Source organism: Hyaena hyaena, unplaced genomic scaffold (assembly GCF_003009895.1).
Source record: "Hyaena hyaena isolate Hyena2069 unplaced genomic scaffold, ASM300989v1 scaffold_187, whole genome shotgun sequence".
Taxonomy (NCBI): Eukaryota; Metazoa; Chordata; class Mammalia; order Carnivora; family Hyaenidae; genus Hyaena; species Hyaena hyaena.
Genome location: NW_024080820.1, coordinates 1,859,784 through 1,886,422, shown reverse-complemented (window position 1 = coordinate 1,886,422; position 26,639 = coordinate 1,859,784). Strand labels below are relative to the sequence as shown.

The 26,639-nt window shown below is 42.7% G+C and overlaps 1 protein-coding gene across 1 annotated transcript; it reads left to right on the top strand.

Annotated features, from left to right (window-relative positions):
• On the top strand, positions 1 to 22,733 carry LRRC66 (leucine rich repeat containing 66). The gene is made up of 5 exons (XM_039241105.1): positions 1 to 25; positions 295 to 795; positions 12,867 to 13,036; positions 18,692 to 18,881; positions 20,338 to 22,733. The coding sequence occupies exons 2-5, from the start codon at positions 300 to 302 to the stop codon at positions 22,338 to 22,340; spliced, it is 2,859 nt and encodes a 952-aa protein (XP_039097036.1). The 5' UTR covers positions 1 to 25; positions 295 to 299; the 3' UTR covers positions 22,341 to 22,733.
• Positions 22,734 to 26,639: the final 3,906 nt, after the last annotated feature.

The following is a 26,639-nucleotide window of genomic DNA, read 5'->3' as shown; positions in this document are numbered from 1 at the left end:
TGTTCCTGGAAAAACAGACACAGAGGTAAGCCCAAGTGAATATGTATTTTCTGAAAAATCAGGGGAGTTCCTTCTTTAAAATGTCACATAAATGTAATTGTAGACTATTATTATACCATTTTTAGCTATCTTTTTAAAGCCCCAATTTCTCAGAAATCAAACATCCACTTAAATTGGCAATCAAGGCACCCTAATTTTCCTAAATCTTAAATTGAAAATTGAATTTTCTGTTTATTCACTGTTAATTTTTACATATGTTATTTTGAATAAGTCAATTCATTTTCCTTCCCCTAGGCATTATGAAAAACCTACATTTCAGAGTCGTAACAATGCTAATAGGTCTTCTTTTTACTGGAACAATGACAAGCCCATCAAGGAAGAGCAGTATTTCATTCGATTCTGAGTGCCAGCGAAAGGGGTATCTCCTGACAAATTGTTCTTTTACTGGAAAGCATGATACACCTGTAGACAGACCACAGACAGCAGCCACAGTGGACACAAGTGCCAATTTCTTTAGGGCTCTCTTACAGTCTCACATAAAAAAAGAAGACTGCAGTATAAAACATCTGGACCTCAGTAACCATCTCATTTCACAAATCACCTTAAGCCCCCTTGCACACTTCCATGTTCTGGAAATACTAAACCTCAGCAACAATTCCATCAGCTCCTTCTCGTTGGATCTGCCTAGTCTTACGTCACCGAGGTGGAAGTGCCACAGAAGCAGCTTGAGACATGGGCTTCCATTTCTAAAGTTGTTAATTCTTCAAAGAAACAAGCTCAGTGACATTCCCAAGGGTAAGTACAACTTTAAAGATGGACTAGACCCAGAAACCATGAGTACGTGGAGGGTTAATGTTTTGCTCATTAGATTTCCATGTTTGTTTTCGGTTTTGAGGAAATAGCTGAAATTTTATCAGAAGAAATAGATGAGCTCCTTAGTGGAATTTCAAGTTATAATATGTGGAATTCATAGTCAATGCAATTTAATCTCCTATTATTATAACTGACATTAATATAATGTAGATTTGTTGAGAGACACTAGGAAGTATGTAAGTGCTAAATAAGAATGCATAAATTTTAATTACTTTGATTATCATATATTTGTTACTAAATATAGAAAAGCACTAAGAAATAACTAGTTCATATACTTTCAATATATCGCATAATTCAAATTAAGTATGTTGCCATATTTGTAATTTTTCTTTTCTTAGAACACATTTTGTATCTGTCTAGTTGCCCTCCAAATGTAGACTAGAAATATGCTAATATTATATGATCAATATGTAAACTTTGTTATTGTCAAATCAAAATCAGAATTCTTTTTTAAAAGTTTTTAAGGTTTATTTATTCCTGAGAGATAGAGAGAGAGAGTATGAACAGGGGAGGGGCAGAGAGAGAGGGAGATACAGAATCCAAAGCAGGCTCCAGGCTTGGAACTCAGCACAGAGCCCGATGCGGGGCTCGAACCCACAAACTGTGAGATCATGACCTGAGCCAAAGTTGGACACTTAACTGACTAAGCCACCCACGTGCCCCCCCCAAAATCAGAAATCTTTATACTGGTTTCTAACAGAATACGCCACATACCCTGCTGTTATAATAAATTTTCATCCATTCTGATATTCAGTAGTCTAGATGTTGGAGCCCTTTAAGTAATCACCAATATTTTAATAAGAAAATGTGTCAGATTTATAATCCCTAGCTTCCTTTGTGATTTTTTATATTCAGGAGTGCTACACAATTTCTTTCCCTTGTTTGTTTTTAGCCTTGGTCATTGTTTGCTAAGTACTTACCTTTATATGAGACACTATATTAAAAAAAAAAAAAGTGTAAGGATATTGTCACTTTTTTTCGTCCCCAAATTATGCATATTTAGTTTTTCTCATTTTCAGTTCTTTCATATTTTTAGTGTTTTGCTCTTCTTCCAGCTTCTGGTCGGTTTTAAGCATCATTTTGACAATAATAGGCTGGCAGGTGAAGGAACAATTATTCCAGCCACCATTTCAACAGAATTGCGTGAGAAGAGGGAGGAGTCTTCTCTCCCTAAGCTTTTCCATAAAAGCAATGTGCAGGATTTTCAGTGTAAAGTATAAAGTAACTGCATCTTATTTTATAATTTTTTGTATTATTATTTTAAAAATCCTATTATTTGTAGAACATTAGGAATTAAAAATTTTTTGAACTGAAGACCCTCATGTAATACAGTTGATCCTTGAACAATGCAGTTTGAACTATGCAGGCCCACTTATACATGGGTTTTTTAATATATAAATACAGTAGAGTACTGTAAATATACTATTTCTTCTTTATGGTTTTCTTAAGAACATTTTCTTTTCTCTAGATTACTTTATTGTAGGAATATAGTATATAATACATATGACATACAAAATATTTAATTGACTTTCTTTTATGGGTAAGGCTTCCAGTCAACGATAGGCTTTTAGTAGTTTTGGGGAAGTCAAAGTTATATATAAACTTTTTATTGTGCAGGGGGGTCAGCACCCCTAAATCCTATGTTGTTCAAGGGTCAACTGTATATATTCTTTCAGTTTTTTCTTTACGCCTATGTACATATTTTTCTTTCAAAGTTGGATCATACTTTGCATACTATTTTGTTATTCATGGTTTCGTATCACAGTATATTTTGAACATCTTTATATAATTAAGAAATCTCATAAATAATATTTTAATAATCAGAATAGCTTTTATGTGTATATATGTTATAATTGGATTAATCAAACAATATTTAGACTATTTCCATTTTGTATGCTATAACTCTTTGATGATCATTATAGCTATACATATCCATCCATATGATATAGTATATTTTTTAACTAGTATGATAGATGTGAATTTCAACCCCACAAATTCAAATATACTAACCTTCTACTCTCTATAAGTCAACATAATTTTTTATTCTGAGCCCCGATTCAGCTGGGGATGGGATATGGAGATACTTGTACTTGACATTAGTCTTTCATGGGCTTTTCTCTGCTTTTCTCCAAATTTGTACCACAGTTCTATCTAGAATCTAATACCCTGACAAGGCATCAAAGTGTGTGTGTGTGTGTGTGTGTGTGTGTGTGTGTGTGTGTGTGTGTATCCCTTACTCCTGTCAGCCAGAAAACATTACTTTTAAATTTTTTCAATTTAGAGAAAATTCTTCCCACTTTTTTTTTTAAACCCTCTGCCTAGGGGCACCTGGGTGGCTCAGTCCGGTGAGCATCCAACTGTTGATTTTGGCTCAGGTCATGATCTCATAGTTCATGAGTTCAAGCCCTGCATTGGGCTCTGCACTGACACCATGGAGTCTGCTTGGGGTTCTCTGTCTCCCTCTCTGCCTCTCCCTTCCCCCCCCCCCCCGCTCTTGCTCTCTCTCAAAATAAACAAACAAACAAACTTTAAAGAAAAACACAATGACTTCTATCTAAATCTAGAAATTCCTTTCCTCTAAAGATTTAGGCCTTTAGAAAACAAAAACCAGAAAGACCTGTAGACTCTTCTGCTTTCTGCCTCCCACTGTGGCTCCCTGGGGTAATTAACACAGAACCTTCTTTCTGCTTGAATGGGGAGAAATGGAAAGACAGAAATAAAGATAAAAGATTAATATGTCAAAATATTATCCCACCACAGAACATATGAATTCCCCAAAGCTAATTGGAGGTTGGAGGGAATACAATTCCATTTAGGACCAAACACCCCTATAAAATGCACATACAGCCCCATCTTCCTTTTCCAAGTTGAACTCCTGCCTCCCAAAATACCAGGAAAAATATTAAACTTGCAAAGGAAGGAAAAAATGTGAAATGAGCAAATCCTGTGCCTGAGTTTCTATTAGATTCTAGCAAATGATACCATAGAGAGATTAATGAAACCAATAGATGACAGAAGACCAATGTAAGCCCTGAATCTAATTAGATATAATTCAGAGTTCTTTTATCCATAGCATTTTATGATTTGAATGATTTTGCCACCATCGTCATACATTTCATTTGAGTCCCTGTAACATCTTTTTGCCGTTCTAGGATCCTGTAACTGTGGTTTAGTCACTCTGTCTTTGAAATTCTATTTTGGGGAGAAAAAGCGGGTAACTGAGAGGTACTGCCTGGAGAACTATTCTATTTCTGACCTTCCTTTTGTTCTTTTTTGATTCCTTCATTCTAACCCTGTTTAAAGGTAACATTTGGGAGTGCCTGGCTGACCCCGTCAGTAGAGCATGCCATTCTTGATTTTGGGGTTGTAAGTTTGAGCCCTACATTGGGGACAGAGTTTACTTAAAAAAATTTTTTTAAGGTAACATCTGGATAGTGTAACATTTACTCATAGAATTGTTGTGAGGACTAAAGGAAAAATGTATTTCCAGAGCCTAACTTAGCATGGTATTTGGCATCATAAATGGTAGCTATTAGAATATGTGAAAAGTACTTTGTATACTTGCAAAGTACTTTGCAAATATTAGTTATTTTTACTCTCTTGGCACAAGCTGAGAATAGCAGTCTATTTGGAAACAAATTGTAATTATAAATTCCATTTCGTCTAAATCGCAAGCTATCTTTTAAAATGTTAAATAACTATTGTAGTAGATAGAACTCCAGCCCACTATAATTCACAAGCAGAGAATCATTCGTGTTTAACTATTTATGTAGGTGCTTGCACTCATCTAAGACAATAATAAATTAGAGGTTCTCAGAAAGTAGCAATCAAGCAACTGGCCTCGAACCACATGCGTACTTTTATAAAGCGTGTCCCACGACTTAAAATGGTGAGAGTTTATACAATGAACAAAAGGTTGCTTTCAGGAAAGCCCACCTTTGTAGGAGTGACAGGTCACACTGACTGACCCAGTGTCAACCCATCCCCTCTCTTCAGAATCAGCTGTGATCGCCAACAAGTCAGTTGTGTCACCAACAAGCTTCATGCTGGCAAAACACCCAGAGGAGGTGCCAGCCAATGCAACTTACAGAACAGTAGCTAGCCGTGACTTTAACCTTACTAATGATGCCACCGTCCTTCCATATTTTTGGAGTACAGCATTAATAGCAGAAAAATCCGTTTTAAAACATTGACGACAATGGAATCAGTCTCCAGGTATGCTACCTCACCTTCATCAAGTGACTGGGGTGCCTGGAAATGGCTAAGGGCCAACATCTTACTGGAATTCCAACTAGGTTGACAGACCAGATTTGACAGCCTGACATTAATACACTACATTCCAGAATCCAAGAGATAAATGTGTTACAATGAGATGAAATAATATCTGACGTTTGATACTGGTGGCAAACAAACAAACATAACCAGTGTATGGTAAAAACAGAAGTATGTTGTATTCTTTAAATTTTTTTTTAATGTTTATTTTTGAGAGACAGAGAGACAGAGCATGGGCGGGGGAGGGGCAGAGAGAAAGGGGGACACAGAATCCGAAGCCGGCTCCAGACTCTGAGCTGTCAGCACAGAGCCCGATACAGGGCTTGAACTCACGGATTGTGAGATCATAATCTGAGCTGAAGTCAGATGCTCAAACTGCTGAGCCACCTAAGCACCGCATGTATTCTTTCAATTTTTAGGGAATTAAATTTCCTGATTGCTATTGGATTATGGAGATGCCAACAACCTGTATTCTTAAAACCAAGTCAGGTCCTAAAATTTAAAGAAAAGGAAACGTATGTCATTAAGCTAAGAGGGCAAGGTCTTTGGCTCATGTATATAAAATAGACCGTATTGAGAGCTGAACTTATAAATCAATATCTTGTCTAGGACTCTTCCAGATTCTTCCAACTCTTAATACTCTTTGAACTCAAAGCCATAACCCCTGAATATCATTGTTTTATGTTATCAGGTTATCACTCTTAGGAGATCATTTAAGAAGTTCATAGTCCAAACGAATGTTTCTAAGGCAATTTCATGTCTGGGTGTACCCTCTGTGGTCTTTCTTCTAATAGACACTGAAATAATTTCTTGAAAATTATAAAACACCTCTGGCTTCTGAAGTGTAAGCCTCCCATGATTTATGTGATCATCAGAAAGCAGTTCAATAAGTAATTCCATCCCCACAAAAGTGCCTCCACATTTTCCTCCCAGTGTTTGACTCTAGCCTCCTGAAACATGGAATCTACCCTCTGATGTCCAAGCCCCAGCCATGAATGCACTTCTCAGCCTCTTTCATTCACCTGAGCCTCCCCTCAACAATGATTCACCAGGCCACATTTTTAAAAGAATATATTTTGCTCCATTGAGAAACACAGCCAAGCACCTTAGAAGGAGTTTACTCAAATTTCCCAACTCTATCTTGGGAGACCCTAAACAAAGTCAATTATAGGACCCCCACCAGTTCTCTCCATAAAATTAAACCTAGGGTGCCTGGGTGGCTCAGTCGGTGAAGCGTCTGACTTCCGCTCAGGTCATGATCGTGCAGTTTGTGGGTTAAGACCCGCTACGGGTTCTGTGCTGACAGCTCTGAGCCTGGAGCCTGTTTTGGATTCTGTGTCTCCCTCTTTCTGTCTTCCCCTCCCCCACTCATGCTTGCTCTCTCTCTCTCTCTCTCTCTCTCTCAAAAATAAATAAACATTAAAAAATTTAAACCTTAATTATCTAAAATTGGAAGTAAATGGCAATTCACGTAAGAAGCATAACTGAACTCAACTGTCTTAATTTCCATCTGCAGAAGTTTTCCTTCCTCTTGGGGATCTTAGCTTAATATTATGAAGGGAATCAAATAAGGGGGTATCCTTGTAACCCTCTGCTATGCTTAGCATGTTCTGGTCCCACCCTTCTTATTTACTCTTATACTCTTCTTCTATGCTTCTATACTTCTTGTATTAATTAACAGAAGTCTTAAACTTCCGTTAATTGACCTTAAACAAGTCACTTAAGCTGCAAACAAACAAACAAACAAACAAAAACCTGCCCGGTTCTTATTTTTAACTGAAGATAATGGCATATATAGGGAGGATATGAGGGTTAGAGATGGCGTTTGTAAAAACTTGAACACACAGAGCAATGATGTATGTGCAACATTTCTCACAGTCCCTGGTACATAAGAGGTGCTCAAAAATGGCAGTTCCCTCCTAGTGCCTTTTGATCACCTTGAGTAATGCTGTTTCCCATCCCAGTCTTTGCTCAGATGGTCACTTCTCTGATTTGAAGCACAATAGGTAACTGAAGGTGATTTCCATTCTCTTTCTGCAAAAGTTCAGAGTTTATATGAAGTTCAGGGTACTCGTCAACAATCTGGTTCCTTTGCTCAGGCTTCTGAAAGTCTGGACATTGTCAGAGCCTCCTGCTTCTCCATGTTCTGAGCACTCTTTTGACCTGTCCTCTGACTTTCTGAACCACCCTGACCGGCGAGACCACCACCATCAGGGTAATGAATTACACATCACCCCCAAATGTTTCCTCAAGTCTATTTGTAATCTGTCTTTCATACCTATCCTCTCTCCTTTGTGCATGTAACCACTGGTCTCCTTTCTCACGCTATAGATTTGTTTACATTTTCTAGAAGTTTATCTTAAGGCAATCATGGGATATGTACTTTTATGTTTGGTATATCTTCTTGCATTCAGCATGATTGTTTTGAGATTCACCCATGGTGTTGCATGTATTAAAAGCTCATTCCTTTTCATTGCCAGAACTCCATTGTGTGGATATGCAGTTACCGGTCAGTGGACACTCGGGCTATCTTTGTTAGCTATTATAAATAAAGCTGGTGACTCAAGGGATGGAGAAAGATAAAGCATTAGATAAACACTAGTCAAAAGAAAAGTGGAGTAGGTATATTAATTTCAGACAAAGGAAACTTTAGAATAAGGAAAATTATCAGGGATGAAGCACTACATAAAGGGGATAAAGAGGCCAATTCTTGAAGACATAATCACTTTAAATGTGAGTGCACCTAACAGGGCATCAAATATGTGAGGAAAAAACTGACAACTGAAAAGAGAAATAGACAAATGCACTGTACTGGAGACTTTCAAACCTCGCCTGTCAATTGATAGATTAAGCAGGCAAGTAATCAATAAGGATGCAGTTGACTTGAATATGACTACCAGTCAACTTGCTCGAATTGCCATGAATACGGTACTCCCTCCAACAACAGTAGAACACACATTTTTTTCAAGCTTCTATGAAATATTTACCAAGACAGACCATATTCTGGTCCATAAAACACATCTTAACAAACTTGAATAAGCAGAAATCATGCTTCTTAAATTCCATATATGTGTGAAATCATACGGTATTTGTCTTTCTCTGACTGACTTATTTTGCTTAACATAATACCCTCTAGTTCCATCCATGCCATTGAAAATGGCAAGATTTCATTCTTTTTGATGTCTGAATAATAGTCCATTGTGTGTGTGTGTATGTGGGTGGGTACACACACACATACATATACATACACCACATCTTCTTTGCAAAGTATGCTGTCAGATCACAATGGAATTAAACTGGAAACCAGTAACAGAACGCTGCAAAACCCTCACATCTCTGGAAACTAAACAACACATTTCTAGATAAGACATGTATTACAGAAGTCTCAAAAGAGATTTGAAAATATTTTAAGCTAAGTGACAATGAAAATGCACTTATCAAAATATGTGAGATGTGGCAAAAAAAAAAAATATGTGAGATGTGGCAAAAGCAGTGGTTAGAGGGAAATGTATAGCATTAAAAGCATCCATTGAAAGAAAAGTTTAAAATCAATAATGTACATTTCCACCTAGCCCAATTAAAGAAATAAGAGCAATGTAAGCCTAAAGCAAGAAGAAGAAAAGAAATAATAGAAATCGCAGCAGAAATCAATGACATTTAAAACAGGAAAAACAACAGATAAAATCAACAAAACCAAAACGTGTTTCTTTGAAAACATAAATAAAATTGATAATCCTCTAGCCAAGCTAACCGAGAAAAAAAAAGAAGAAGATACAAATGGCCAGTCTCAGAGACAAAAGAGGTATCATCACTACCGTTCCTATTGACATTAAAAGAATAATGAAACAAAGTCTTTGTGGCAATATATGCTTTCATTTCTTTTCGGAAAATAACCTAGGCATAGAATGGCTGAGTTGTATGTTAGGTAGATGTTTAACTTTTGAAGAAATTGCCAGTGTTGTGTGGAGTGGTAGTATCATTTTAAATTCCCACTAGCATTATGTGAGAATTTCTGTTGTCCTACATCCTTACCCATCCCAAGTGTGGTCAATCTTTTTAATTTTAGCCATACTAATTGATGTATAGTGGTATATCATTGTGGTTTTAATTTGGATTTCCCTAATGACCAATGACATTAGATATCTTTGTGTACACTTATTTGTCATCTGTGTATCTTTGATGACATCTATAAATCTTTGGCCAATTTCTAATTTTTTTTTAACTATTGAGTTTTGAGTGTTCTTTATATATGCTGGATACAAGATTTTTTCACAGATACATGATTTGCAAATATTTTCTCCCAATCTGTGGCTTGAGTATTTATTACTTTAACAGTCTTTCAAAGAGCAGAATTCTTAATTTTTGTGAAGTACAGTTCATCTGTTAGTATAAAAATTGTGTTTTGGTGTCATATCTAAGATATCTTTGCCTAACCCAAAGTCACAAAGATATTTCTCCTATATTTTCTTCTACAAGTTTTATAACTTTACTTTTTTACATTTTAGGTTTATGATCTATTTACATGTAGGATTAAATATAGATTTCACAGTTAGGTTTATGATAGTTTTAAAATTGTCTGGGTTAGGGGCGCCCGGGTGGTTTAGTCGGTTAAGCGTCCGACTTTTGCTCAGGTCATGATCTCGCGGTTCGTGGGTTCGAGCCCCGCATCGGGCTCTGTGCTGACTGCCAGCTCAGAGCCTGGAGCCTGTTTCAGAGTCTGTGTCTCCCTCTCTCTCTGACCCTCCCCTGCTCACGCTGTCTCTCTCTCTCTCCTAGAAATAAATAAAAATAAATAAATAAAAATAAAATTGGGTTAATTTTTGTACATAGTATGAATAGTATATAGAAGTTTTAAAGATATCCAATTATTCCAGCACCATTTTCAGGAAAGACTATTTTTTCCATCCTTTAACATGTATCCTATCCATATTTTTATAGTTAAAGTGGGTTTCTTGTAGGAATCATATAGTTGACCTTTGAATTTTCATCCAAACTGAGTATCCCTGCCTTTTGATTGGTGGTTTTAGACTATTATTTGTATCTATCGTCTTGATATTTTTTCCATTTGTTCCTTCTATGCTTAGTTCCCCCTTTTCTCTTTGCCTTTTTTGCATTAATCGTGTATTTTTAAAAATTAATCCTCTTTATCTCCTTTGTAGGCTTACTAGCCATACTTCTTTGCTGTTGCTGTGTTGTTTTAGGGGTTGCTTTGGAGTTTCCGATATACATCCTAGCATCACAGTTTGTTTTTTATGTGGTATTATACTACTTGTCTCTAACACAAGAAACTTACAATAGTATTCTTCCATTTCACTTCCCCTGGTCTTTGTGCTAGTATGGTCATCCATTTTACCACTACATATGTTACACTATTTTTGCTTTAAACATGGGCCTGTCAGTGCTTTTTTTTCCTTTTTGTATCAAATGTCCATGGCTAAACAGTAATGGTTAAGAGATATGAGTTTCAATCCTCGCTCCACAGCTCCACCAACTACGACACTGGGCAAGTTCCTAATTTCAGTGCACCTAGGTTCTGTCATTTACAAGATGGTAACAACTCCCAGGGCTTGATGAGGCTTCAAAGGAGATGTCCGTGACATGCTTAGAGCATAAAGAGAGCATACAATTAAATAGGAGTTTTAAAATGATTTTTCTTGGGGCGCCTCGGTGGCTTAGTCGGTTAAGCGTCCGACTTTCGCTTAGGTCTCGATCTCGCGGTTCGTGGGTTCGAGCCCCGCGTCGGGCTCTGTGCTGACTGCCAGCTCGGAGCCTGGAGCCTGTTTCAGTCTGTGACTCCCTCTCTCTCTGACCCTCCCCTGCTCACGCTGTCTCTCTCTCTCTCCTAGAAATAAATAAAACATTAAAAATTTTAAAAAATATATAAAAAAAAATAAAATGATTTTTCTTCCCTCCACCGAACTCCTAGGGCACATGTTCAATTCAGTTAAGCAGTGAGACATTATAGGGAACTACGAGCTCACATCCATGTACAGGCCAGGTATGTGTCAGGACAACGTTAGGGAAACTATAGCTCCTTTCGTATTGGTGTCACATGCTGCTGCTTTTCTTTTCCTCACAGACCCATATGTTTGTCAATGAAAATGTGTAGAAATATTCTTCACCCCACGAAGAAACATATCTTCTCGGATGTTATGTATTCAAAATATTGAACAACTGGACTGTAGCCTGGGCTTCCTAAGTGCATGCCTCCTGGCTGTCGTGATGGAGCGGAGTCCTGTTTTGGGGGTGAGGGGGGTCACAGAAGTACCTAGGGCAATGCAGCACCACAGGAGAGCCCCGCAGTGGTGATTTACAAACCAATATGGCAGCATTTCTGACTAGCATCTACCAGCTGCATATCAAGCTTCCTTCTCTCCCTTTTTTCTTCTTTTTAAACAGTGAGTTTCTTGGCCTAACCCTTGTTTTCCTGGTTTTAACAGAGGCCTGAGTACAAAAAATTACCTTCTGTTAGTGTCAGTCCCACTCAAAGCAGATAGCCCTCATTCGGCTCTAACCAGTGTCTTGTGCCCGCTGTAACCTCTACTTTTTCAAGAGAAGCTAGAAATGCAGAGTTTTGTATTACATCTTTAGTGTTGGTGCAATCATTTTTAAATCTCTGTGAAGGTCAAACACCGTGACGTCTGGCTTATTGAATGAATACATAGTATATTCCAGACCTTGCGAGAGTTTACAAAGATGTAGAGTCTGCCCTGAAGGGACTGGTCATCTAATGGAGAGGCTGAGAGACCAACAACAGTTCGTTTTACTGTAAGGTGGTGGGGACGTAACTGCTTGTATACCTGGTAGCTTTTTCCTGTGTGTATGTCTTATCCACTCAGACACAAGGACTCTATGCTCTGTTTGTCCTCAGCACTCAGTGCCTTGCTCCTAACGTTGTGATTGTGTTGTCCTACTGATCTCTTACTCCATCTGTACGGCTGATGTGAACATAAGTATAACACAGGTGTACAGCTATTTGAAGTAAGTCACCCTCTCTCTGCATGGGCAGTCTGACAACGAGAACACTGCACACAGCAGAAAGGAACAAACCCTCCGGAACCGAACCAACCTGCTCTGTTAGCTAGTAGTTGGTTGAAGACTCAAAGTACAAGTGAGAACAGAGCGGCAGGAAATGTAAAAATGCAGGGCTTTCTTGTGAGACTCAGATGGGCAATCAAACTTGGAAGTCAGCTAGGACCAGCATCTCCTTCTCAGCCTTTATCTTCTGTGCCAAATGGGCCTCCTGGTTACTCTCTGGAGTCAAGGGAAATACAAAAGACAGAGACCAAAACCCAGTTAGATTATTCTGTCAGAAAACAAAATCTAGCTACAACTTATTACCTCTGAAACATACGTGAAATGTCTATACTATTAACAGTACCGCTGGAGTGTTCCTACTACTGATCGTTTGGTTCGTCTCCTTCCCGGCTTTTTTCTCCGCTTGCTCAGAACATATGCATCCGTTTGCATGTGGCTTTTCCCCCTAGAATGTTGGAATCCTACGCTCCGCTGTTCTGCAACTTGACCTTGCCCTCCTGCTCCATCGAGTCCCCCCTTCTCTTTCAGACGGCGCAGTGTTTTGTGGTACGGCTATACCATACTTTGTCTAGCCACCTCTCTGCTGAGAACCACGTAGGGTGACACCATGTTTTCACCATGATAAACATTGCGACAGTAAATATCATGCATTTACGTTTTATTTTGTTTTTTATTTTTAACAGGACTGTGCAACCTGAAGTCATTACAGAGTTTGGATCTGTCGTTCAATGGGATATCGCAGATTGGTTTGTCTGACTTTCGTAACTGCTCAAGGCTGGAGAACCTCAACCTAAAGAGCAACAGGATATTTAGAATTCATCCAGGAGCCTTCAAGGACCTCAAGAAGTTACAGGTTATGAGATGACTTTTAGAGTATTTCCAATCGCAGACATATAGGCAATTACATTAGAAGAATATTTCTACCGGGGAGTTTCTCTGTGCCCAGGAGTACTGGCTATTAGTCAGAAAAGATAAGTCTATTGTAAGATTCTGCTAAAATAGCTGGAGTCTCTCTCTTGCCTCAAAAAATTAAACGCCTCAGTCACGGACGTGAATTTCACTCAAACAAAATACTCAGTACCAAGAATTGGCACATTATTTTCTAAATCAAATTAAACCCAGCTCCGAGTTTCCACTTAACCAGTTGGCAAGAAATTAAATCAGAGTTATAATGGAGGCCCCCTCCCTGAGCTGCAAGGTGGGTCAAGGTCCCTGGGGTCTTGTGCCATCTGGAGCACTTGGGTGGGGGTGTCCCCTGAGCCACCTGGTCAACGCTGAGATGTCAGCAACCCAGGATGAAGGCCTGTGACACTGTTGCTTCCAAATCCAAACTGGGCACTCGATAATAAAAGTGATAATGACAGCTCATACTTAACCACACGCCACACACCGTTCTGAACATGAGACCCATCCTGGGGGCTCTATGTCACATTTTGGAGCCAGAACATCTGTCTCTTAGGCACTTGGCAATGACTCTCACTGAAGAACTGACAGCTGGGAGGGGGAAGAACTCCAAAGCTCTGCTCTGGGCTTGGCAGCTTCTGCCTCTTCCCCAAGCACTGTCCTCCACCCCCCTCTTCTCCGGGGGGTATTGTAAAATCTCCCCACCATACTACTCCTTTGGAGAAACGAAGGGGCCTTCAGTGTGACATCTAGTGATGTCTCAGGAAGAAACTTGGTCCCCCATACCCTCCATCTCACACCCTCACTCTTCATGTAGGTCAGCGTCGTTCCAAAGAAGCATGCTGTGAGCCACATATGCAGTTTTAGAGGCTCTAGTAACTAGATTCAGAAAGTAAAAATAAGTCCGTGAATTTCATTTAGTAATATATTTTTTTTAACCTGGTGTACCTGAATATTATTTTTTACAAATATAAAATCACGTCATCAATATAAAAATTCTTACTGAGCTATTTCACATTGTTTTTCATGCCAAGACTTCAAATTCTGTGTACTATTCATACCCACATCCCAATTTGACTAGTCACACATCAGTGCTCTAAAGCCACATGTGGCTAGTGGCCGTCAGATTGGACAGCGTCATCATTGCTGGTTTTTCCCAACTTTATGGAAAGTGTTACTCATGTATCACTGCAAGACAAATTTCCAACTTCCCCCTTTCATCCAGGGCCCCCCAAGCCCTTCTGCTATTGAAGGGAGACCAGCGAAGTGATGGTGAGGTGAGTGAACCCTGGGGTCAGCTGCCAGAGTTGAAACTGAGGCTCTGCCACTTTGCAGCCACACAATCTTGGGCGAGTTACCAATCTCTCCGTGCCTCAGTTTTCTCCTTTGAAAAAACAGAGATGACTGCTTTCCTTTCTCACAGAATGTTGTGAGAATTAAATGGTTCAAATGCACATAAAGTGGTTGGAACAGTACTTGGAACATAGCAAGCTCTTTTTTTTTTTTTTTTTAACATTTATTTATTGATTTATTTAGAGAGAGAGAGAGAGAGAGAGAATCCCAAGCAGGCTTTGCAACTGTCAGCACAGAGCCCAGCGCAGGGCTTGATCTCACAAGCCATGAGATCGTGACCTGAGCCGAAATCAAGAGTCAGATGCTTAATCAATTGAGGCGTCCAGGCGCCCCAAGCTCTTTAGAAACGAAGACCGCATATACAAATTCTAAAATGGCCACAGTATCCCACTTGTTTAACAGACAAATATGAACGTACCACTGCTTATTAGAACCCCTACTAAGTTTTCCCAACGAGAGCCTGGCCCCTGCCTGCATCTCCAGCCTTATTCCAAACCACTCTCCCCTTGCTTATTCCACTCCTTCTCTCTTCACACCAAGGCCTCCCCACTTGCTGATCCTTTGTCTGGAACAGCTAACTCTTAGGAATCCCTCCAATGTCACTTCCTCAAGGAAGCCTTCCCGGGGCCTCCAGGTTGCATTAATTGCCCTTTTATAAACACTTACAATATGCTATGCATTTTCCTTATTACGTTCGTCACAACAAAAATTATTTAGTTTTAGTATGGTTAGTTGTTAATGCCTGTATCCCTTAATCCTCAAGCTCTCTGAGGACATGCTCTGTAAATCTATTTTGTGTTCTAGTGCTTTGCACATGTCTAATTCATAGCACATATTTTAAAACACTTGCTGAACAAAGGAATGAATAAGTGGATGATCATGAATAGGTGTGTTAGTTACCCACTGCTGTGTAACAATTACTCCTAACTTAGTAGTCTAAAAATCACACATTATCTTATAATTTGGGGGGTCAGGAAGCCAGGCAGGGTCCTGCGTCCTTTGCTAAGGGTATTTCAAGAGGCTGCAGTCAAGGTGTCAGCCAGAGTTTGAGACTCACCTGAAGGCCCAGCGCTGGAGATGGATTCACTTCCAAGTTATGTAGTTGCTGACAAGACTCTGATCCTGTGAGCTGTTGAGCAATTCCTCACTGGCTGTCAGCCGAAGCCTGCCCTCCCTTCTGTGCCCTGTGTGCCTCTCCACCGAGCAGTTCACAGCATGGCAGCTTACTTTAGAGCCTGAAGGAGAGAGCTTGCTAGCAAGGAAAACATTACAATTTACTACACTGTAATTGTGGGAGTGACATCACATTGCTTTTGCCATATTCTGTTGCTCAGAACCTCGAGTAACCATACTTGAGGGGAGGAGATTCCTTAAGGGTGTGAACACCAGGGGGCAGGATCACTGGGACCATCTTTGCCCCAGTAATTATCAGAGCAGATGAGAAAATGCACTTAACTAACTTGGCAATGCCGCCCATTCCCCACAAATAGGTTGTCAGATTGCCTGGGAGGGAACCTCGTTTAACACACTACACTGGTTATAAGTGTATTTGTGTATGTCATTGCCCTGCGTCTGTTTTTATTTCCTGTGCATTTTTACTGTGACTCGTTAGTGTTCCGTAGCTCACTGGCAATGGGTTCTCCAAGCCAACTAAACACTAGCCCCAGGAATGTTTGAAATTCTCTGTAATTCTTGCTTCACCTGAACTGCCCAGAATCATACAATCTCTCCTTCTCCATGATCCCTTCGACATGTTCAGCAAGAACTCTGAAAACTGGTTTTGGAACTCGATGGACATATCTGGTACCAGAAAGCTGAATATTAACACAGATGTCGGGGCACCTGGGTGGCTCAGTCAGCTAAGTGTCCGACTTCGGCTCAGGTCACGATCTTACGGCCCATAGGTTCGAGCCCTGCGTCGGGCTCTGTGCTGACAGCTAGCTCAGAACCTGGAGCCTGTTTCAGATTCTGTGTCTCCCTCTCTCTCTGACCCTCCCCTGCTCACATTGTCTCTCTCTCAGAAATAAATAAAACATTAAAAAAATTTTTAAATAGATGTCTTCTTCTTTTTCAAGAGATGTATTTAATACTTGCACTATGCTATGTATTTTTGCATGTGGGAATCTTTCCAGAAGCCAGATAGATTTTTTTTTCAAAGCATAAATTCATCATCGTGTTTAGATGGAATGAGATCTATGTAAACTGACATTTCAGATTAACATTCTGTTATCTTTCCCATTCTTCCGAATGCAGTCATTTGCGGAGCTATATTAGCTGCCTCCCCAATCTTTCTGTAACGTTCACCCCTTTCAAGTGATGGTAGATGGCTTCTTTCTTTAGTCAGATTGGACTGTTCTGCTTTCATCTTTTCTCAGAAATCATTCCTCCTGAATAATTTTATTAGTTTTCTGTCCTTGCTTCAGTTTTGTTTTCAGTCCCATTTTGTAATATAATAAGATGCTAGGGAGACAAAAATGTAGATATGCACTAACAAGAAAGTAACTACCTGAAAACCATTGGAGGATTTCCCTCTGTTGCTGAGGAGGGGTACAGAAGAAAGCAATCCATCCCAGGCCAGGCCAAACAAAGTGGTTATATTGTCCCCCCTCCCTCTCTCAGTCTCCTACTTTCTATTTTTGGCAACCTTCCCTTGGGAGTCCAGACTGTTTGGTGACTCAACACTGGAAAGGTTGCTCTCACTACCTAAGTTCAGAGAATTCTAAGAGAATTTCTGCTTCTACATGCAGTGGTCTTGGTCACGGCACTATTGTTCGAATCGGCTCTTCTTAGGAATTTATATAACCCAAGATATCACTGCTGGGTTTTTGTTTTTTTTTTTTTTTTATAAAACAATTGACCTGGATAACATCCAGTCTCTCTGGCTTTCATCCATGGCCCACTTTCCCTTTTCTTTTCTTTTTTTTTTTTTTTATTTCTTCCAGCAAGGTTTGCATTCTCTCTTTTATGATTTTCTGTTCTTCTAATTACTACCTGCCCCTCCCCAAGCCCCACGACCCCACCTCTGCCTCCCGCTGCCTCCCCATCCACCATCCCTGTGCTCCAGTGCAGTGGGAGATCAGGCTCTGAGAGTGGAAGGCACACAGCCATGGGGCTAGATCAGCCCTCAACTCTGCCATTTCGTTCATTCATTCCTTCCTCCATTATTTACTGAGCACCTGTCGTGTACCAGACCGTGGCAGCAGGGGCTCTGTGGTAGGTACTGTGTGGCCTAGCCCGGCTTCCTCCTCTGAGGAAGCATTGGGGAGGCCTGGAGATAATGTATGTGAAGCACCTGACGGAAGGCCAGCACCCAGCAGCACTCCGCAAACAGTAGCCAGAGCTACACCCAACTGCTCTTCCTGGTGTATCACACTGCGGCCACCGCCAACGTCAGCAGGTCCTCCTCTGTGTTTCCAGAGCCACTGAATCCTTTTGGTTTCCCAAGTTCCCCTTCATTTCTTTCTTGGGTTTTCTGTTTATTTATTGTGAGAGTACACATGAGCAGGGGAGGGACAGAGAGATCGGGAAAGAGAGAGGATCCCAAGCAGGCTCTGTGCTGACAGCCCAGGGCCCAACACGGGGCTCCATCCCACACGCTGGGAGATCATGACCTGAGCCGAAATCAAGAGTCAGATGCTTAACCCACTGAGCCACCCAGACGTCCTCCTCTTCATTTCTGGAAAAATTAGTCATCTTGTATACTAGGCATGGATGCAGGAAAATGTACTACTACCCTTGAGATAATAGTTGATACAAAAGATCTCCCTGCTACTTGTGGTCAGCCACAGTTCTTCTGTGTTCGATGCTCTCATCATCCAGCGTCTTCTGTCACTTTCAAGATCCCAGTGCTTCTAGAAATTCTAGACCTGGTATCTAATTCTAGACCTTGATAACAACAGGTCTAACAGTCTAACAGGGAGTTTTATCTAACAGTTCAAATTACAACTCCTAGGAAAGAAAGAAGGGAAAATGACTGGGCCTCTAATATAGGTGGGCACCATACTTAAAGCTTTCACATACATTTAATCCTCACAACAACGCTAGGGGGCAGGCTCCTAAGAAGTGAACAGTTTGCCGAGGCTCATAGGGTTGCTAAGGGCAGAGCAGAAACTTAAACCCAGTATTCTTGAATTCTCAAATCAGTGCAAAATTCCTATTGTCTCCATAGCAATGTCAGCAATATCTGCAACTCCTGTTTGTCTCTAAATGTCTTTCTTCACGGACTATCCTAAATTTGCTCCTTCTCAAGCAGGCTGTAGACCTCAGCAACAATCTTCTGACCACCATCCTACCAATGATGATCATTGCTCTAGAACTTCCCCATCTGGAGGTGGACTTGGCTGGTAATCAATGGCAGTGTGGCGACAGCGTGGTGGCCTTCCAAAATTTCATTTCTGAATCCTGGAGGAGAACATGGAATGTGATTTGCAGCAAGTCTACAGGTAAGTCAGGGGTGCCTCTTTTTTTCTGAAATGTTCCAGCTGAAGGGAGAAGAAAAAAAAATCCCATGAATAATTTAGTCTCATTTGAAACAGCGACAGCCTCCCTGAAAGCAACAATGTTGATTACGGCGTTAAGTCAGCCACACTGTGTCACAAAACAATCACTGGCACCTAACTATTTTCCTCACTTCATGAATCATTTTCTTCAAATGGCCAAAGAAACCTAATTTAAATAGCTCAGAAACAATTAGATTTGGTCAAAAACAGAAATTTCACAGGGAGAGAAAGCCCCAGCCTGTCACACTTCTATCCCAGTTCTTAACAAATACTTGATCAAAGAAAGAACTTTTACAATGTGAAACATGACTATTTAAAGGGCTTGCCCCTGTGGGGCGCCTGGGTGGCTGAGTCAGTTAAGCGTCCAACTTCGGCCCAGGTCATGATCTTACAGTTTGTGGGTTCGAGCCCCGTGTCAGGCTCTGTGCTGACAGCCAGCTCAGAGCCGGGAGCCTGCTTCAGATCCTGTGTCTTCCTCTCTCTCTGACCCTCCCCTGCTCACGTGGTCTCCCTCCCAGAAATAAATAAAACATTTAAAAATAAAATAAAATAAAATGCTTGCTAACCCTCTGAACAGAGAGAAATGAAACATACGTATTTCAAAAGGATACATTTTTTTGATTTGTTCCTTGACACTTTCCCCAAATGCTAGACTACGTTACTAGAGCTGAACATACTGAAAAACTTTTTTTTTTTGCCATTAACTATCTTGGCTAAAAATCTCAAACCCCTACGTGAGTGTGGGCTGGGAAGTGTGTTAATGAGCCCTGGATTCTGTTCTGGTCGTACCTGCACTGGAGGTGAAGCATGGCCACGCTTACCAGGTTTAGAAGAAATCCATGAAGATCAGAGAGGAGTCTTAATGTCAGCCGGGGAGGAACAGAGGAATGAAAGAGGGTGGCATTCTGGGTATGGAAGGCACAAGTGTCAGGAACCAGCCTAAAACCCTGAATGTTTTTGCTGTTTCCCAACACCGGGCCGTGGTGAGGAAATGATATTGTGCACGTGGGCAGAGCCCGGGCGGGCCTTGCAAGGGCCTGACAGAATGTTCCTGGAAATGTGAGGTAGGTGAGGATGCGGAGGAAGGAGAAGCGACGTGGCTGTCCCCTCCAGTCCGGCTTCCTTCCTTCCCTGGGCAGCAGTCGGGCAAGAAGACTAAGAGACACGGAACCTCCTGGGCCCGTGAGTAGCAGACCTAAGCCTGACAGCCACGTGCACAGGTGTGGGCAGCGGTAGACATGCTCTTGGCCTTGGACAATCAACTGATCCATCACTAAGCTGCTGATACACTTTAGATACAGTAGGATGAGGACTCAGGGGGCCTCTCGCAAGCTTCTGAAGCCAACAGAACCCTCCTTCAGCGTCCACTCATAGTGCGTTTTCTCCACCCCACTTTCAGGGAACGAGGAGGCACCCCGCTGGACTCCCCAAAGCAAGAATTCCAGGGAGACGCACCTTCCTCTGATGACTGTGAATCCTACAAAAAGCCTCATAGCAGGCAAAGCCGAGGGGCCCCAGGAGGGAGGCTCCGAGCATTTTTCCAGCCCAGGGAAGAAGGACCCCGCCGACACCCACCCCAGTGGGAAGCGGAGCCGGCTGCCGAGGAGGGCGAGGAGCCCTGCCGACGGGGAGGCCCCCCAGAACCTCGCCCTGGCAGTGTGCCTGGCCGTGTTCATCACGTTCTTTGTGGCTTTCTGCCTGGGGGCTTTGGCAAGGCCTTTCCTGGACAGACTGTGGCAACAGAGGTGCGGTCGCAAAAGGCCCGGTTCGGATAATGCGTACTCCAACGAGGGCTTCTGTGACGACATGGAAGCTGCAGGCAGCACCCAGCACCCAAGGATGGACCTGCCCCTCCGTGAGAGGCAGGCCCCTGCCGGCTTCGATGCTGCTGCCGGCCCCGGCGAAACTCCAGGAAACGGCAGAAGTGAGCTTGGAGGCTGGCAGAGCAGGGGACGATGCGGGGACCACGGTGGGCCAGGGAGCAGAAACGATGACGTGCTTCTGAGTGACAGCAAGGAGGCCCGGTCCGTTCTCCGAGGACAGTCAAATGCTGATTATGAGGACGTAATTCCCGCAGGACAGGACCGCGTCTATGAGAAAGACGTTCTTGGAGAAATAAATTATGCAACTGTGGCCTGGGAAGACTCTCCCAGCGAGTGTTCAGTGGGCGTCCCTGCGACAGCTGGCAGACTGCGGCGTGCCTCTGGCTCAATTCATAGTGATCCGGATGAATTAAACACGCCTGTCTCAAGAGAAATGACAGCTTCGCTCTCTGAAATGCAAACACGTACGAAAGCATGGAGGACTGCAGAGAATGAGAAAAACGGGGGCACCGAATGGTTACCTTCAGAGTTTTCGGAGGAAACGCAAGCGAGGGCTTGCACGAATTTGCTGGACGCGCAGCAGCCAAGGCTCACGGGGGCCAGTGCTGGGGAAGGGCCTCCCAGGGAGGTCACGCTCGGTGACCCAGGAGAGATGAACCCATCCCCACCAGTCCTTCCTTCGAGATGGGGCCATGGCCTGCATGTCACTCCCGCTACCATGGAACCAGAGCAGAAACATGGTCCTTCTGACCCTCAGTACGAACTGGAGAGCAACTACGATTCTGATGAAGGGTCTTTATTTACCCTCAGTTCAACAAGCTCAGACGATGCAAGAAATGTGGCTGAAGAAGAGGCACATGGGGAGAAGAGCCACAGAGCCAGTGAGCCCCCAGAGGACGAGGACTCAGCTGTGAGGAAGGACAATGTTACATCATTAGAGGATCCTGAGGACTACAGCCCCTTCCAGAAGATTCTGAGGAAATATGAGAATCAGGACGACTGTTTCGAAGAACCTCTCATTTTTGGTCCAGACTCTGGTTCATACAAGACGCATCTGGAAAGTGCCTCTAACACTCATACAGTTGAAGATGCATTGACCTTGCCTGGATCACCGGGCAATAGTCCCTTCAGTGATGAGATCCCAGGCAAGGTCACTTATGATTATGCCAGGGCTCTCCAATCCGAGGCAGTGGAGTGGCAGTGCTCACTTAGAGACTTAGAATTTTTCAGTGTAGATGTTTCACCACAAACACTACCATGTTCTCCTGAAGTTCCCTCAGATTCTGGTAAGAGTGACTATCACGAAAGAGATTTAGACATTTATACATCTGACCCTTGCATGCACGGAAGAAATACAGCTCAAAGAGATATTCCTCTCAAGGTCACCACAGGAGAAAATTTAAGGCCCTCACCACAAAATTCTGAAGGGGGCCACATGAATTCCCACCCGATGGACACTGATGCCTATGAGGAGTTTGTATGTCCTCTGGAGGACTATGCTTCCAGGATGGTCATAAGCCACACTCAACATTCCTGTGGTGACGAACCAGCTCTTCAGTGTGAAATAGAGAGGGATTAAGCTGAAAACAGTTCCAAGAGCCAGGGGCCACTGTCACAAGAGCCTCCAAATAAAGCCAGCTCAGTAGGAACACAGGAGCCCTTCAGTGACAGAGACTGGGGTACATATTCTCAGGAGGGTGTGTAACCGTCAGAAAAGGAGGACTCTAACTTCTATACTCAAATGCAGACCCAGAACAACGTGTTGGGAGTTGGCTTTCTGGATGAGGACCACCTCTACTATGACAGAGACCAAGACATGGAACTTGAAAGTCAAATGGAATTCAAATAACATTTGACCAAAATGTGCAAATAACTACAGACCAAAGCACTGGACGGAGCTGCTGAACACATTTTAACAAATTCTGCACGAACGACAGCACAGCTTTCAGGAGGTCGATCATGAACCTACCAAGGCGGGGGGGGGGGGGGGGGGGGTTTTCAGAGCAACTCTAAATACATTTTTTTTCCCATTAAGTTATGTTAAAAGAGGGGCCATTTTGTAGACCAAACAGTAAATTAAAAATCCATCTTCAAGAAGAGAAGTGATACGTTTTGTACAAGGACAAGATACTCTGCCATTATTCTCCATTAGCCCTTCCTTAGCACGAGCCTCCAGTCTGGGCTGTCAGGAGCTGGGGTCTTCTGTTCATCGTCCACTTCTCTGGTATTTTCTCCTTTTCCTTCCTGACACTTCTCCCCCACCTCTGCCTGCCCTCTCAAAGGGCATTCCTCAAGGATCTCTTCCCAGTTTTTCTTACACACCACTCTCCTTGCACCCCACTGTTTCACAACCAAATCTATACAGATGGTGCCCTCATCTGCGCGAAGAGGCCCAGCCCTATCTCCCATGCCTCGGACCCACATTCTAACCCCAACTGCCCAAATCCACATAGACCGTCCTGGGACCTAAAATCCATCATTCTCCTTCACAAACATGATCTCCCACATTCTCTTTCTTGGTCAGCAGTATCGTGACATCCACCCAGTAAAGCCAGTGAACATTTCTGACTTATCTTGGACTTTCCATCTTTTTTTTCCTAGATCTGAGTAGCCTCTAAGCTCTGTGCAGTGAAAGTTCCTGTATGTCGATACAAAGAGACGTTTAAGTGTGACAGTCTGGAAAGGGCGACGTAGTTTACACCAAACCAGTATTTGCATAGAAAGCACCCTGTTTTTACTGAGAGTGTATACTTAGGATGGATTAGGATGGGAGGTGATTGAGTTTGGGGAAAGGAACTAACCAGCCCTTAATCTACCTTTTGGCATCACCGCTAGTCTTACAAGATCTAGCTTTGTAGTGACTCTAAGTTTGTAATCTCTACTTTCAACTCCCAAATTAGGCACATATCCCTAGCTATCACCTAGATTATTTTAAGGTCTTTTAGTGACCATTAGTACTTCTCCTTGCCCCTACCCAAATCCCAAAAGTCTTACGTTCTCTTCTCTCTCCATTATTCAAAAATCTTTGATTTTTGGCTCAGTCAATAGAGGATGTGACTCTTGATCTCAGGGCTGTGAGTTCAGCCCCACAATAGATGTAGAGATACCAAAACAAAACCGAAAAACTTCTGATGCTCCCCCCTGCCTATACAAACACCAAATTCCATAATCTAGACACCTCCTAACTTTCCAACTTTATCTCATGACCTTATCACTTCATCCTCCATTCTGGTTGACATCATTTAAACCAATCATTTATTCATTTATCTTAGCAAACTTCTGAGGTCTTCATCAGTTCCAGATCAGTTTCTCCCCTGGTGTTCACAATTGAGATTTCCCTGTCCTTGAACTTTCACTGAGAACATTTCGGCTGTCAAGAAGAAACTTCTTCATTCCTTACCACATAGCAGTACCCATTTACTATCCATATTCACACTCACTCCTTGGCCCCAGTCGAAGAAGTCATTCTGTGGTCAAGGTTAATTCCTCCAGTTAGCTCTTGCTACAGTCCTGGGCATGGACCCATTCGTGTTTCCCATTCTTTCACTTCCAAGCTTGCCCTATCTAATGGCTCCTTCCCCAAGGAGTATGTCCAAGTCCCTTCAACATTAAAGTAAAAGGAAGAAAACACTGCCCTATGTCTCCCTCAAAATACCACCTTCTTCTCTTTTCATAGCTAGATTCCTCAGAGGAGTTTTCAATGGGTTTCTATTGATTCCTCTGTGCACTGCAATCAGGCTTCAGCTCACCACGCCCTTGACCTGTGCCTGTAGAGGCCCTCCAGCTGCTACATACCAGGGACTCCGCAGTCTTCCTCAAACAAGGTCTCTGCAGCACTTGACACTGTAGACCAACCCCCTCCCCCTCCCCCCCCCCCTTGGAACTTGTCCTGTGGCTCTGTGCTAGCTCTCCGCAAAGGTGAGGATCTCAGCAGGACACAGATGGCGAGAAACATGGAGGCTGGAGAGAGTCTAATGAAGGAACCATTCGAAAAGATCTAGACGGGATTAAGAGCCACTGGCAAAGGAAGGTGAAGGACCTACGGACTAGCAACAGGGGACGCCTTTCCCACCCAGAAGCCTGCAGAGGCCAAAGGACTGCAGCCGCGCGTGCACAACAGGAGCGTGGACTTTGGTTGAGGAGCACACCCACTGACAATGTACAAGGTAGCAGGAAAAATCAGCCAGCTTCCCTCTCCTCTGGCCTCCCTCCTCCTGTCCGTGCCTCCCAGCAGCTGAGCTCTGCAGGCCAGGGAGCAAGACAGCCGGCAGTTGTGGTCCACAGAGGTCAGCCTTCCAAGCCACAAAGCAGGACGAAGAAGGGAAGAGAGTAGATTTGGAGGGGCAAATGGAGACTATCCAGTACACATTTTCCTCTGATTCTTCTACCTCTCTGGTCATTCTTCCTCGGGCTCCTTTCTACTTCTTTCTATGCTCACCCGTGAATCACCCATGTTGCCCAGGGTGTGGTCCTGGAAACTCTTGTCTGCTCACTCATTCCACTTTCCGTGTGTGAACTGTCAATTCCACCACCATCTTAACTACTGATATTTTTTGTTCCTGTGACTCCAGCTTTGAAATCTTTCTGGAACTTCACACTCACATCCAGCTGCCGTTTGGATATTTCCATATATCCACTTCCAACCAAGTGTGTCCAAAATGAAGCTCATTAGCTCCACCGAATCCTCTCCACCCACCGTGTCTGTGCTCTGTTTTGCCATCTACTCAGTTGCTTCATCCAGAAACCCAGGAGTCGTTCTTTTGACTTCCTCCTCACTTCCCACGTCTAATTCGTTGGTCATCAGGAACAGCCCATTCTAGCCCCTAAATATCTACCAAACCTATCCCCTCCTCTCTGTCCACAGTGTAAGCTTTTGCTCTCACCTTGGCCTTCCCACCAGATCTAAGATAACAGCACACCAACAGGTTTCTTTACCTCCACTCCTATATGCTGTTATTTCCCACAGTACGGCCAGAGGGTGGTCTCTAAAATGCAAATATGATCCTGTGGCTCCCCTGATTCGAATCCATCCATAGGCTTTTCTGTTTCTCTACAGCCCCACAGAGAAGCATTGTCTATCACAGACCAGAGCCTATCACAAGTAAAATTAAATAAGACACTTTTGTGATTATTGATTTAAAGTCTGTCTGCCCCTTTTATATTATAACCTCCATGAGGACAACAATAACAGAATGTGTCTGGTCTCCCCAGGGCCTTGTCATTTCAGTTTTCAATACAGCAATGTATTAAATAAATGAATGAAAACAAACTCTTGAGTGCAATATACAAGGATATCCATGATCTGGCCCTGCTTTCCAGGCAGTTTCCCATCCAGTGTTTATTTTGTTGTGCCCTCCCTCATTGCTGACCTCCAAAGGGACACCAGGCCATGTCACCCCACCACACCTTAGCCCACACTGCTCCCACTTTCCAGGCTGTATCTATAAGCTTTCCACAAGCCCTGCCGCATCCGCCTGGCAAACATCTACTCTTCTTCTAACATACCCTTTAAGGATCACGTCCCCTGTGAGTCTCCCTCACCCCCTTCCACCCAAATAGAGGGGACCACTTCCTTCCTCCTGGGGTCCCCACTGCACTGCAGGGTAATGTGGAAGAAACAAGGCTTCACATGGTGTGCCTGAGATTTTCTAGAGATCTGTGGGCCAACTTCCTTTCCAATTGTTAGGTGAAATTTGGTTCTGACTGAAGTCTATGAAGCTGAAAATCATCTCACGGTGGGCGTTTATTTTACGGAGTGAAAATTTACTTTCTATTCCAGCAGCATAGAGCAAGGGTATCGACAATTTTGACTATTTTTGTTTTTCTTCATGCTCCCCCCCCCCCCCAAAAAAAGGCTTCTGATAATGGGACATAAACA

What these genes read in the sequence shown, in the direction of transcription:
- LRRC66 (XM_039241105.1), top strand. Translation starts at nt 300, where the DNA reads ATGAAAAACCTACATTTCAGAGTCGTAACAATGCTAATAGGTCTTCTT. An exon ending in AGGACCTCAAGAAGTTACAG is followed by an intron (nt 13,037 to 18,691) that starts GTTATGAGATGA and finishes CTTCTCAAGCAG; the next exon opens with GCTGTAGACCTCAGCAACAA. An exon ending in GATTTGCAGCAAGTCTACAG is followed by an intron (nt 18,882 to 20,337) that starts GTAAGTCAGGGG and finishes CCCCACTTTCAG; the next exon opens with GGAACGAGGAGGCACCCCGC.